The sequence below is a fragment of the Ranitomeya imitator genome, chromosome 5, assembly GCF_032444005.1.
Source record: "Ranitomeya imitator isolate aRanImi1 chromosome 5, aRanImi1.pri, whole genome shotgun sequence".
Taxonomy (NCBI): domain Eukaryota; kingdom Metazoa; phylum Chordata; class Amphibia; order Anura; family Dendrobatidae; genus Ranitomeya; species Ranitomeya imitator.
The window spans coordinates 388,260,070-388,272,412 of record NC_091286.1 but is presented as its reverse complement, the minus strand read 5'-3'; the positions used below and the strand labels follow the sequence as shown (position 1 = coordinate 388,272,412).

At 44.6% G+C, this 12,343-nt stretch overlaps 1 protein-coding gene across 2 annotated transcripts in view; it reads left to right on the top strand.

Annotated features, from left to right (window-relative positions):
- The window catches only part of TMEM14A (transmembrane protein 14A), a 45,078-nt gene extending 43,903 nt beyond the window's left edge, over nucleotides 1-1,175 (top strand). For both annotated transcript variants that reach the window (XM_069726812.1, XM_069726813.1), the window contains exon 5: nucleotides 932-1,175. In XM_069726812.1, coding sequence (XP_069582913.1) covers nucleotides 932-971 — 40 coding nt within the window. In that variant the 3' untranslated portion in view covers nucleotides 972-1,175. The remainder of the gene's footprint in view (nucleotides 1-931) is intronic.
- Nucleotides 1,176-12,343: the final 11,168 nt, after the last annotated feature.

The window sequence follows — 12,343 nt, the reverse complement described above, 5'->3', positions numbered from 1 at the left end:
TTTGTGTTGCGGGTTCCGCTGCGGGTTCAATCCTGCACTTGTTTTACTATTGATGCTGCATATGCAGCATCAATAGTAATGTTAAAAATAATTATATACTCACCCTCTGACGTCCCAATCTCCTCGGCTGCAGGCGGCGGTCTGGTTCCAAAGATGCTGACGAGAAAGACCTTCTTGACGTCACGGTCATGTGAACGTGACGTCACCGCAGGTCCTGCTCGCATAGCAACCGGAGACCGGATGGCCGCATACAGCGCTGGGAGGTGAGTATATCATTATTTTTTATTTAATTTTTTTTTTTTTTTTTTTTTACACAAATATGGTTCCCAGGGCCTGGAGGAGAGTCTCCTCTCCTCCACCCTGGCTACCATCTGCACATTATCCGCTTACTTCCCGCATGGTGGGCACAGCCCCATGCGGGATGTAAGCGAATCAATGCATTCCTATGGGTGCAGAATCACTGCAATTCTGCACAAAGAAGTGACATGCTGCGGGTTGTAAACCGCTGCGTTCCCGCGCGGTTTTTCCCGCAGCATGTGCACAGCAGTTTCCATAGGGTTTACATGTTACTGTAAACGCAATGGAAACTGCAGCGGACCCACAGCGGCAAAATCACTGCGGTTCCGCGGTAAAAACCGCAACGTGTGAACATGGTCTTAGTCTTTTGAGTCTCGTCAACTGTATGTATTTACCATTATTTAAAAGATGTCATTTGTCTCGCACATTTTAAAAGGTTTTGAAAATACATGTTCGGTTTAAATCAAAATGTACAAAAGGGGTGACTTTAACTAAACATCCTAAATAAGGGTTGGACATTGATGCTGGTGACACTTGTATGTAATGCTATTGAAATCTACTTAGATATGTAGAATTCTGACCCACTGGTTACGGTACTTTTGTAACACTCACCAGTGCTTTATACTTTTTACAGCATCATCATGGTCTTAAAGCTGCTGATCAACCTGACCTAGAGGCCTGCAGTGGATGGATAGTCTCTCTGCACAGACCCTTTTGGCTATGGATCAATTTTATACATTTGCTAAAAATGAAATATGCACTGAATCTTTATAATCTGTTCAATTGTACTGATTTTTTCTACGTGACTTAATCTATTTTTTTTTTTTTCTTCATATTGCCAAATTCAGCTGGGATGAATAAAACAAGCTTTATAAATGTTCCATGTGTCTCTATTATATAGGTATATCTAATGTGGCTAGCAAATAAACTGTTTATTTGTAATAGCGGGCCACACTTACTGATTAGAATGCCCGGCATGCAGAGGCCATGATTGACGGCTGGGAGGCGTCTGGATTAGGGGGGGAAAGACCTGCCCCCCTGGCGATTTCACGGTAGGAGGGACAAATTTGAAAACAGATTATTTCAGCAGTGCCAGGGACCCGAACTAAAAGAGCCACCTTGTCAGAATGCAGCATTACTGCTGCACAAGGTGGCTCTTTTAGTTACAAACGCTTGGGGGGGGTGACAGGTTCCCTTTAATGCCAAGTTCATGATCCGTGCATGTGTAAAGCGACTATGTCCATGGTCACAAGGGTTCTAGGATGTTTTGCCCCCAGCAGGTTTTGCCCTCGGCAGTTCACCAGACGTTTGTACCCTTGTGGTTCATGAATTTCTTTCCATCATCAATGTTTCGCCCCTGGATGTTTCTCCTACAGCATTTTGTCCCTGGATGTGTCCCCATCTTATGTTCCGCACCTAACATTTTGACCCCAGATGTTTCACCCTCAACTTTTGGGGTTAACATGCAGCGGTCAAAACATCTAGGGCTGAACATACCTGGGGGTAAAATATACAGGACCCCAATTGCTGGGAATTCCTGTGGCTGCCTTTTCAGCAGCTCACCCAGTGTCTCTTCTGGCTGGCCTTAAAGGAGTAGTATCTCCCTAGAACAAAAAAAATGGACATACTTATCAGTCGCAGCTGCAGCTCCTTGGGTCACGGAGTGCAGTCTAGCAGTTCCCCATGATGTCTTCTCCTGCTTCAGGCTGTCTTTTCATCTTCCCTAGATCACTGATCCATGAAGCATGATGAATGCCGCAGCAGTGAGGCCAAATATCTCCAGTCCACTCGCTGGCTGACATGACATCACTGCTGCCCCATTCATCAGTCAATCCAGGGGGCATGATGCCTCTCCTGTCACCATGGAATTGCATATATAGATCAATAGTTGGCGGTTTGTAAGTAGAGCGCTGGCAGTAGTCCCAGGAAGGGGAAGGTAGACAGCAGAGTCCCCGCAACAACAGCCGGGCACCCCCAATAGAGGATATAGTAACAGGTTATAGAAGAAAAAGCCGGTCCTAGGAGCGCAGAAAAGAAAAATATGACACCAGGTTGAGTTGAGCCACAACGCATTTCAACGGCATACACAGTCTTCTTCAGGTGGTCCACCTGAAGAAGACGGTGTATGCCGTTGAAACGCGTTGTGGCTCAACTCAACCTGGTGTCAGTTTTTTCTGCGCTCCTAGGACCAGCTTTTTCTTCTGTCTCCTGTCACCAAGAGTCATGGTGGCCTCTGCATCCAGCATGGCCATCGCCAGCCCACACAGCCAGGAGAAGATTAGGCAAAGATGAGCAGAAGACCTCTAGGTAAGTACCAGGAGGGGAAGATTGGCAGCATGCTTACTGCAACATGAGTGCTGAAGCATGCTGCCTTATTTTGATTTTGCTGTTTGGCAGGAGAATACCCCTTTAATGCAGGCTATGTATAGAAGCAGGGTGATTGTTGACTGACTACAGGGTTAATCCCACCAACCATCTCTGCAGAACTGAGATATTGGCTTTGCTGAACTAAAGTGGTGGTTAACCAGCTTCTACAGAACCTCTTTATCAGGTCTTCAGATGGGGGGTTTGGGGATTAGCCCTCACATACAAAAGAATGGAGCAGCAGATAAAAGTGGTATTCTCACTTCAGGATCTGTTTTTCTATAGATACCCATTCCTCAGATTAGGCCAAGAATAAGGTCCAGTTGTATTCTGCATTGAACCAGCTGTTTATCAGCAACAATGACAAGTGACTGTAAGCTGCAGCCATAGCTCTCCATGATTTCAGTGAGATCCAGGGACGATGTGCCTCGCAAAGAGTTGATCCACTGTGCCATGCCTTATACAGGGGCATGCACTACTCTGTGCAGAGAAATGCATGTTCTGGATGGGACTCAGTTGTGCGCATTCGGTCTTTCAGCAACAAATGGCCCTTTGGGGACAATCATTAAATTGGTGTGGCCCTTGGTGAATGAGTTTGACACCCCTGATCTAAGACAAGTGACCATCATTTTACGGTCATGTACTAGTGGTGTTACACTTAATGGCTTCTTTTTGTCATCCATTACATATCATACTATATCTAGTGATGAGCAAACCCAATCTGGAAAGTTCAGGGTTTGTATCGAACATTGCCTGCTCGGGTTCAACCACACCAACCCCAAACAGGCAATGTTTGGAGTTTGCTCATCAGAAAATAAAAATTACTTCTCTCCCTTTTGCTGAAGTCCCGACCTGTGTGGAGAGTCACGATAATGTATAAAATGTAATATGATTATTAGTTTTACCTGTTAGTACACCGTGGGCTCTGAATCCCCCCCCCCCCCCTTCTGTCTGTGTTCCTGCTTGCTGAAATGGGTGTGTATGGATCCCAAATCCCTCATTCCCTCCCACCAACAGAATTTTTGCGACCTCTGTAGCTGCAATAGACAATTGTACCAGCTAAAACTGGTCTGATATCTCTCTTAAGACAGGAGGTTCTTTGTTCTAATATAGTAAGATATTGGGCCACCGATTTGGGCTACGAAAATAAGTACATATTGCTAACGTCCATCGGTAGATCTGCCAAACACTGTAAGCACGAGCCTCTAATCCCAACGGGTACAAAATACGGATTTCTCCGGGACCATGTGTCCCAACTAGCCCGAATTTGGTACCAACAGAAAGCCAATTTTAATACAAGATGGATGAGGTGTGTGTTATGACTCTGCCAGATTCTCCAGCGAAGATATGACAATTATAAGAATTGCTGTTGAAATCTGTATGTCTGAGGAGAGGGGAGGGTCCCGGGAAGCCAGCCCCTTTAGTGATGTCACGAGGCTGCAGGTATAAGGGACTCGACTTAACCCAGCCTTCAGTTATGCCTGAGGAGCTGTTCCTATCCAGACCTCCTGATGCACTGTGACATTTGGGGCTCCGCCTACCAGCATGGTTTTGCCTGAAATGATCTGAGAACATGTGAGTTTTATCTTCTTTAATCCATGTTATTTTTTTCATTGCTTTGTGCATACTTTTAATTGTCTCTTATTGTAACATCCTTGTAATCTTTTTATAAACACTGCCTAATCTTTCGGAGTAAAATATTTAAATTACTAGTTTCGTTCTCCTGCTCTAAAACGTACCCTCAGTCTCTGGAAGGGAATTACGTTACTGCTTTGGGTTAGCTTCGGACCCGTTAATCGAAGCTGGTGGTGGCATATTGTGTCCTGTGCTTTTGGGAGTCGTTGTAGCGACGGTGGCGTTGATAATTATTGTTCCTGCCTGAGTGGAAGTAGTTATATCGCCTCACTGCAGCATGCCCAATAGCCAGTACCTAGCAGGCAGGCAGGCTGTCTGGCGACTAATTACCCCATGTGCAGTACCTAGTCTGACCTGAGGGCAAGGGGGTCGCCAGAGAGCTACAAGTTCTCACACGGAACTGTAAAGCGGGATATACATAAATCCCTGAAGTTCGTGTTATATTGTAGGAGCAGTGGGATAACTAAAATAAGCCCCTGCGGTAAACTAAGAGGTCTATAGCCTTGTCTGTGTTTTCGTCACATTTGAGCAGTGGAGGAATAACTAAGATAAGCCCCCCCCCTTGCACGTGTCATAGCCATGGGCTGGCCAAAGGTCACCCCGATTGTGACATTGGTGACAGTCATGGTGCGATCTGTGACAGGTACAAACATCCGGGGGCGAACAATTGATGACAGATAGGAATTCAAGAACCACAAGGGGACAAACATCCGGCGGTGAACTGCCAGGGGCGAAACATTGATGACGGACAGGAATTCATGAACCAAAAGGGTACAAACATCCAGGGGCGAATTGCTGGGGGCAAAACATTGATGATGGATGGGAATTCATGAATCACAAGGGTACAAACATCTGGGGGCGAAAAATTGATGGACAGGAATTCAAGAACCACAAGGGTACAAACATCTGGGGGCAAACTGCCGGGGGCGAATTGCTGGGAGCGAAACATTGATGACGGACAGGAATTCATGAACCACAAGGGTACAAACATCCGGGGGCAAACTGCTGGGGGCGAAACATTGATGACGGATGGGAATTCATGAATCACAAGGGTACAAACATCCAGGGGCGAACTGGGGGGCGAAACATCCGGGGGCCAACTGCTGGGGGCGAAATGTGTGGGGGGAATGTACCCGGGGGCGAACTGCTGGGGACAAAATGTGTGGGGGCGAAATGTACCCAGGGGCGAACTGCTGGGGGCGAAATGTGCGGGGGTGAAATATGCAGAGGCGAAACATCCTGGGGGCCAAATGCTGGGGGCGTAATATACCCAGGGGCGAACTGCTGGGGGCGAAACACCAAAATCCCGGTCACAAGAATGGTGTTAGACGGAATCATGATGTCCTTCAGTTGTCGAATCAGGTGTGATGTGTCCTGGATGTAAGAACCTGGTGGCTCTTGTATTGACTTGTGCACCTTTGGAACCATATACACAGTTGGAACAATTGGATGTGATGTCGTAAAAAAGGCGTGTTCTTTCTTGGTCAGTAAGCGGCATACAGGAGCAATCGATCAAATTTATTTTTGAAGATGATAGTGGGGTCCGATGGTAGAATATAAGGCCTGTCTTTCCTTTGTTCCCAGTTTCTTTCGCTGATGTCCATTTAATTTGACCTTGGCATTATCCCTGACCCTTCATTTTCCTGCAATAGGTCCAAAAGATCACGGAAGAGTATTAATAGAAAATAAAAGTAATGTCACCTACAGACTGTATGTCCAGTATAATAAGACAACAGTACTGTGGTGTGGAGAAATGAGAGCTGATAGTACAGGTGCTTCAGTAAATTTCACATTTCATTTGGAAAAATGTAGGTCTTAGAGTCTGAAGGAAGAGTGGAGAGGCACATATTCCAAGCTGCTTGAGGTCTAGTGTGAAGTTTCCACAATCAGTGTTGATTTGAAGGCTGCTATCAAAGCAACCCGGGCTTCCATAACACCTCAGCAGTGCCATAGGCTGATTGCTTCCATGGCACGCTGCATTGATTCAGTAATTGATACAAAAGGAGCCCCCACCAAGTATTGCATGCATTTACTGAACATACATTTCAGTGGGCCAACATTTCAGATTTTAAAATCATTTTTCAAGCTGGTGTTAAAGTATTGTAATTTACTGAGATAATGACTTTTGGGCTTTCATTAGCTGTAATCCATAATCAACATTAACAGAAATAAATGTTAGGAGTTGAGTTCCCACCACTGCACAGGGGGAATCTCGAGCCATGTCTGCTGCGGTCTCCCATTCTACATCGACCGCAGTGAAGCCTGCTCAGCGGAGACTTCGGTCCCAGCGTCTCGCTCAGTCTGATACTGCGCAAAGGGTTACTGCTGCCTTTCCAGGCTCTGCTGTTGTAGCCTGCACTGGTCAGCTGCGAGCAGGCTTTTCTGGGACTAAGTCCTACCTTGCACACATTGAGCATGCCCAAGGTAAGACCTCTCATTGGAGGTCAGTGGTCACATGCTCAGGTACTGCAGAAGCTATCATTGGTCCTCTAGGAAGGTCTTGAAGTTGCTCAGGTACTGTAGCATCTTCCATTGGTTCCCTAGGAAGGTTCTGAAGCTGCTGCAGCTATAAAAGGTTTGCATGGCCGCACAGCCATGCGCTACTATCACCTCATGTCATGAGCTTGTTATTTGTGGTTGCGCCTTTATGTGTGTATTCAGGGACCCGGCAGAAATAAGCCCCCAGAATACCGGCACATCCGGTAAGGAGTTTGCATGTATGTGTTCAGGGACCCGGCTGAAATAAGCCCCTAGAATACTGGCACCTCCAGTGAGGAGTTTGCATGAATGTGTTCAGGGACCCGGCTGAAATAAGCCCCTAGAATACCGGAGCCTCCGGTGAGGAGTGTTTGTATGCTTTTCAGGGTGCGTGACCACTGACTGCCATCAACTCAACAGTTAGCTGTGTTCCCCTGTTACGCTAACAGGGCACAGCATCTTAGTTCTAGCGACTCTGTGGAGTTCAGAGTTCGTTTATAGCGCCGCCATTTGCCAGCAGCAGGTTCCTCTCCTGCATGGTGGACCACAGGTTGCGAACGCACCTATTTATACATATATATACTTGGTGCATTCCGCCAACCCTAACATAATACTAGCGGCAGGGTCTGGCTAGTAATTGTCGGACAAACCGCAATCCTTGCCATACATCCAGCAGCTGGAGGGTAGGATGGTGGCTCTCGAGCGCACAACCTCAGCTGTGGATGTTACCGCAGTTGCTGTTCAGGCTGCTAGCGTGGCTGCAGCAACCTTGTCCACGGCCACCCCTGTTCCAACTCTATCTTGCCTCCCGCTGCCAGAAACATTTTTTGGCAGCGGGAGGCGAGATAGATGCAGGATCCTGCATTTTCTCATAGACTTGTATTAGCGATGGATTGTGACAGATGGCCATCCATTTCATCCGTCGTGTACTGGATCCTGCATAAAAAAAACGGTCTGTCGGGCAGAGAAAACGTTCAGAGGAACATTTTTTTTTCTGCACGTCGGAAAATTGGTCAGCGACGCATCCTGCGCTGCCCGTCACTGGCTACAATGGAAGCCTATGGGCGCAGGATGCGCCGCTGAATCCAGCGACGGGTCCCGTCTTTTCAAACTGAGCATGCGTGGAAGAATTTCCCGTAAGGGAAATTCTCTCTTGCTCGCTCTCTTTCTCTTTTTACTATTGATGCTGCCTATGTAGCATCAATAGTAACAAGATATAATGTTAAAAATAATAAAAAAAAAAAAAAAAATCACAATATTCGAGACCGCGAGATTTCGCAATATATTACTAGGAACGCTAGCTGCCGGGAGCATCGCTGCGCCGGATGCGGGAGGTGAGAATATTGCTATTTTTTATATTTTTAACCTGGTTTGTGTTGTGTATGCGTTTTCGCAGCGGAAAACCACTGCGAAGACGCATACACAACAGGTGCACATAGCTTCGATGGGTCCGTCAGAAAGACGGGCCCAGTGCACCCATTTTTTACAATCTGCACAGGATCCGTCTTTTCAACATTTTGACGGACCCTGTGCAGATTGTAAAAACGGAAGTGTGAAAGAAGCCTTGGAAGATGGTTTTGAGGTTCAGGTTTTTTAAAGTCATGGATGAAAGAGGTTCCAATGGATCTCTGGTTAGACTATTCAGGACTATATTCAAATCCCAAGGGGACCTGACTACAGAGCCTAGGACGAAATCTAGTTGCAGAGGTCATGAAACGTTTAACCCAGTGGTGGCCAGCTAGGTCTTGATCAAAAAAAGAGCTAAGAGCTGATACCTGCACTATCAGTGTACTGGGGGTAAGTCCTAGCTCCAATCCCTTTTAGAAAGTCTAAAATCTGCACTATATTGGGCAAAAGGGATCAGGAGTGTTTGAGAAACACCAGGATGAGAAGCGCTTCCAGATTTTTGCCATAGATGGCATTAGTTACTGGCTTTCTACTTTTTTGGAGAGTTTGGATCACTTTATCAGAGAGACCTTTAGCCTTTAAGATCTTGGCTTCAGTAGCCAGGCCGCAAGGTTCAATTAGGCTAGATCTGGATATAGAGAACCAACCACAACTATAATGCGGACAGCCGAGAAAGTGCACCCACACAGAGGATCAATTAAAAAAATAGCCTTTATTTATGGTGACAATTGGCACAATAAGATAAAAATAGATAATAGTACGCGAATATAACAGGACAATAAAAAAGTAGTATATTAAAATCAAAATAGGATATAAATAGGTGACCTCAAAAATAATTATTAATGGATATATATCATGTGGTAACTGCCAACAAAATTTTTTTTATATAATAAATAGTTGATGTAGAACAAATCCAGCAGAAAAAGTGCACACACAAAAAAATTTTTTTTTTTTTAAAATTCCAAATTCAAAAAATATATATAATAAAATAAATATTATTTAAGGTAAGTGCAAAAAAATTACAAAAGATATATATGTGCTACCGCAAGACAAAACACACATTTGCGGAATAAAGTTGATAATAACAAAGTGCAAAAAGTGCTAGACAGAACCACTATATAGGGGCATCTGTAGGGCATACAATGTGCCACAGGCAGGTAAATGAGCAACACCAAAGACAAGGTGCAATGTGCTAATAAAAACCGACCATCGAAAACACAAGAGGCAATATTACTCCACGATATACCTTACTGAAGGGGTCACCAGGTCCCGCTATCGCGCACCCCGATGCGCGTTTCGGAATCTTCTTCCTTCGTCAGGGGATCCCCTGATGAAGGAAGAAGATTCCGAAACGCGCATCGGGGTGCGCGATAGCGGGACCTGGTGACCCCTTCAGTAAGGTATATCGTGGAGTAATATTGCCTCTTGTGTTTTCGATGGTCGGTTTTTATTAGCACATTGCACCTTGTCTTTGATGTTGCTCATTTACCTGCCTGTGGCACATTGTATGCCCTACAGATGCCCCTATATAGTGGTTCTGTCTAGCACTTTTTGCACTTTGTTATTATCAACTTTATTCCGCAAATGTGTGTTTTGTCTTGCGGTAGCACATATATATCTTTTGTAATTTTTTTGCACTTACCTTAAATAATATTTATTTTATTATATATATTTTTTGAATTTGGAATTTAAAAAAAAAAAAAATTTTTTTGTGTGTGCACTTTTTCTGCTGGATTTGTTCTACATCAACTATTTATTATATAAAAAAAATTTTGTTGGCAGTTACCACATGATATACAGTGGGGCAAAAAAGTATTTAGTCAGTCAGCAATAGTGCAAGTTCCACCACTTAAAAAGATGAGAGGCGTCTGTAATTTACATCATAGGTAGACCTCAACTATGGGAGACAAACTGAGAAAAAAAAATCCAGAAAATCACATTGTCTGTTTTTTTTAACATTTTATTTGCATATTATGGTGGAAAATAAGTATTTGGTCAGAAACAAAATTTCATCTCAATACTTTGTAATATATCCTTTGTTGGCAATGACAGAGGTCAAACGTTTTCTGTAAGTCTTCACAAGGTTGCCACACACTGTTGTTGGTATGTTGGCCCATTCCTCCATGCAGATCTCCTCTAGAGCAGTGATGTTTTTGGCTTTTCGCTTGGCAACACGGACTTTCAACTCCCTCCAAAGGTTTTCTATAGGGTTGAGATCTGGAGACTGGCTAGGCCACTCCAGGACCTTGAAATGCTTCTTACGAAGTCACTCCTTCGTTGCCCTGGCGGTGTGCTTTGGATTATTGTCATGTTGAAAGACCCCGCCACGTTTCATCTTCAATGCCCTTGCTGATGGAAGGAGGTTTGCACTCAAAATCTCACGATACATGGCCCCATTCATTCTTTCATGTACCCGGATCAGTCGTCCTGGCCCCTTTGCAGAGAAACAGCCCCAAAGCATGATGTTTCCACCACCATGCTTTACAGTAGGTATGGTGTTTGATGGATGCAACTCAGTATTCTTTTTCCTCCAAACACGACAAGTTGTGTTTCTACCAAACAGTTCCAGTTTGGGTTCATCAGACCATAGGACATTCTCCCAAAACTCCTCTGGATCATCCAAATGCTCTCTAGCAAACTTCAGACGGGCCCGGACATGTACTGGCTTAAGCAGTGGGACACGTCTGGCACTGCAAGATCTGAGTCCATGGTGGCATAGTGTGTTACTTATGGTAGGCCTTGTTACATTGGTCCAAGCTCTCTGCAGTTCATTCACTAGGTCCCCCCGCATGGTTCTGGGATTTTTGCTCACCGTTCTTGTGATCATTCTGACCCCACGGGGTGGGATTTTGCGTGGAGCCCCAGATCGAGGGAGATTATCAGTGGTCTTGTATGTCTTCCATTTTCTAATTATTGCTCCCACTGTTGATTTCTTCACTCCAAGCTGGTTGGCTATTGCAGATTCAGTCTTCCCAGCCTGGTGCAGGGCTACAATTTTGTTTCTGGTGTCCTTTGACAACTCTTTGGTCTTCACCATAGTGGAGTTTGGAGTCAGACTGTTTGAGGGTGTGCACAGGTGTCTTTTTATACTGATAACAAGTTTAAACAGGTGCCATTACTACAGGTAATGAGTGGAGGAAAGAGGAGACTCTTAAAGAAGAAGTTACAGGTCTGTGAGAGCCAGAAATCTTGATTGTTTGTTTCTGACCAAATACTTATTTTCCACCATAATATGCAAAAAAAAAGATAAAAAAAACAGACAATGTGATTTTCTGGATTTTTTTTTCTCAGTTTGTCTCCCATAGTTGAGGTCTACCTATGATGTAAATTACAGACGCCTCTCATCTTTTTAAGTGGTGGAACTTGCACTATTGCTGACTGACTAAATACTTTTTTGCCCCACTGTATATCCATTAATAATTATTTTTGAGGTCACCTATTTATATCCTATTTTGATTTTAATATACTACTTTTTTATTGTCCTGTTATATTCTCGTACTATTATCTATTTTTATCTTATTGTGCCAATTGTCACCATAAATAAAGGCTATTTTTTAATTGATCCTCTGTGTGGGTGCACTTTCTCGGCTGTCCGCATTATAGTTGTGGTTGGTTCTCTAATTTCAGTGTTTAGTCACTATTTTTCCTCACAATACACCAATAAGGTTCTATTAATTATTTGCACATATATTGACATAATTTGTTGGATATCTTTGGTATATTGCGTTTGTTTAAATAGATCTGGATATAGAAGGGGACCCTGGTGAAGGAGGTCGATCTTCTGCAGCAGGAGCAAAGGACCCTCTTGAGCCATGTCCAGCAAGGCGCCGTACCAGCTTCTCCCTGGCCACATGGGAGCGACTAAGATCGTAGTGACGATCTATTCGAATCTTCTGTAATGTTCTCGCCAGCATTGGTATTGGCAGGAAGGCGTATGGCTGGCTGAAGCTCCAAGGATGGGAGAAGGCATCTATTCCCTGTGCTCAGCTTGCGGGACAGAGAGAAAAGAATGTCCTCACTTTTGCATTTTGGCCATTGGCAAACAGGTCTACTTCGGGACTCCCACATCTTGAAGTCAGGGACAAGAAGACCGCTTGGTCCAGGCACCACTCCCTCGGATGGACGTCTTTCATGCTGAGGAAGTCTGCCTGAATATTGTCTG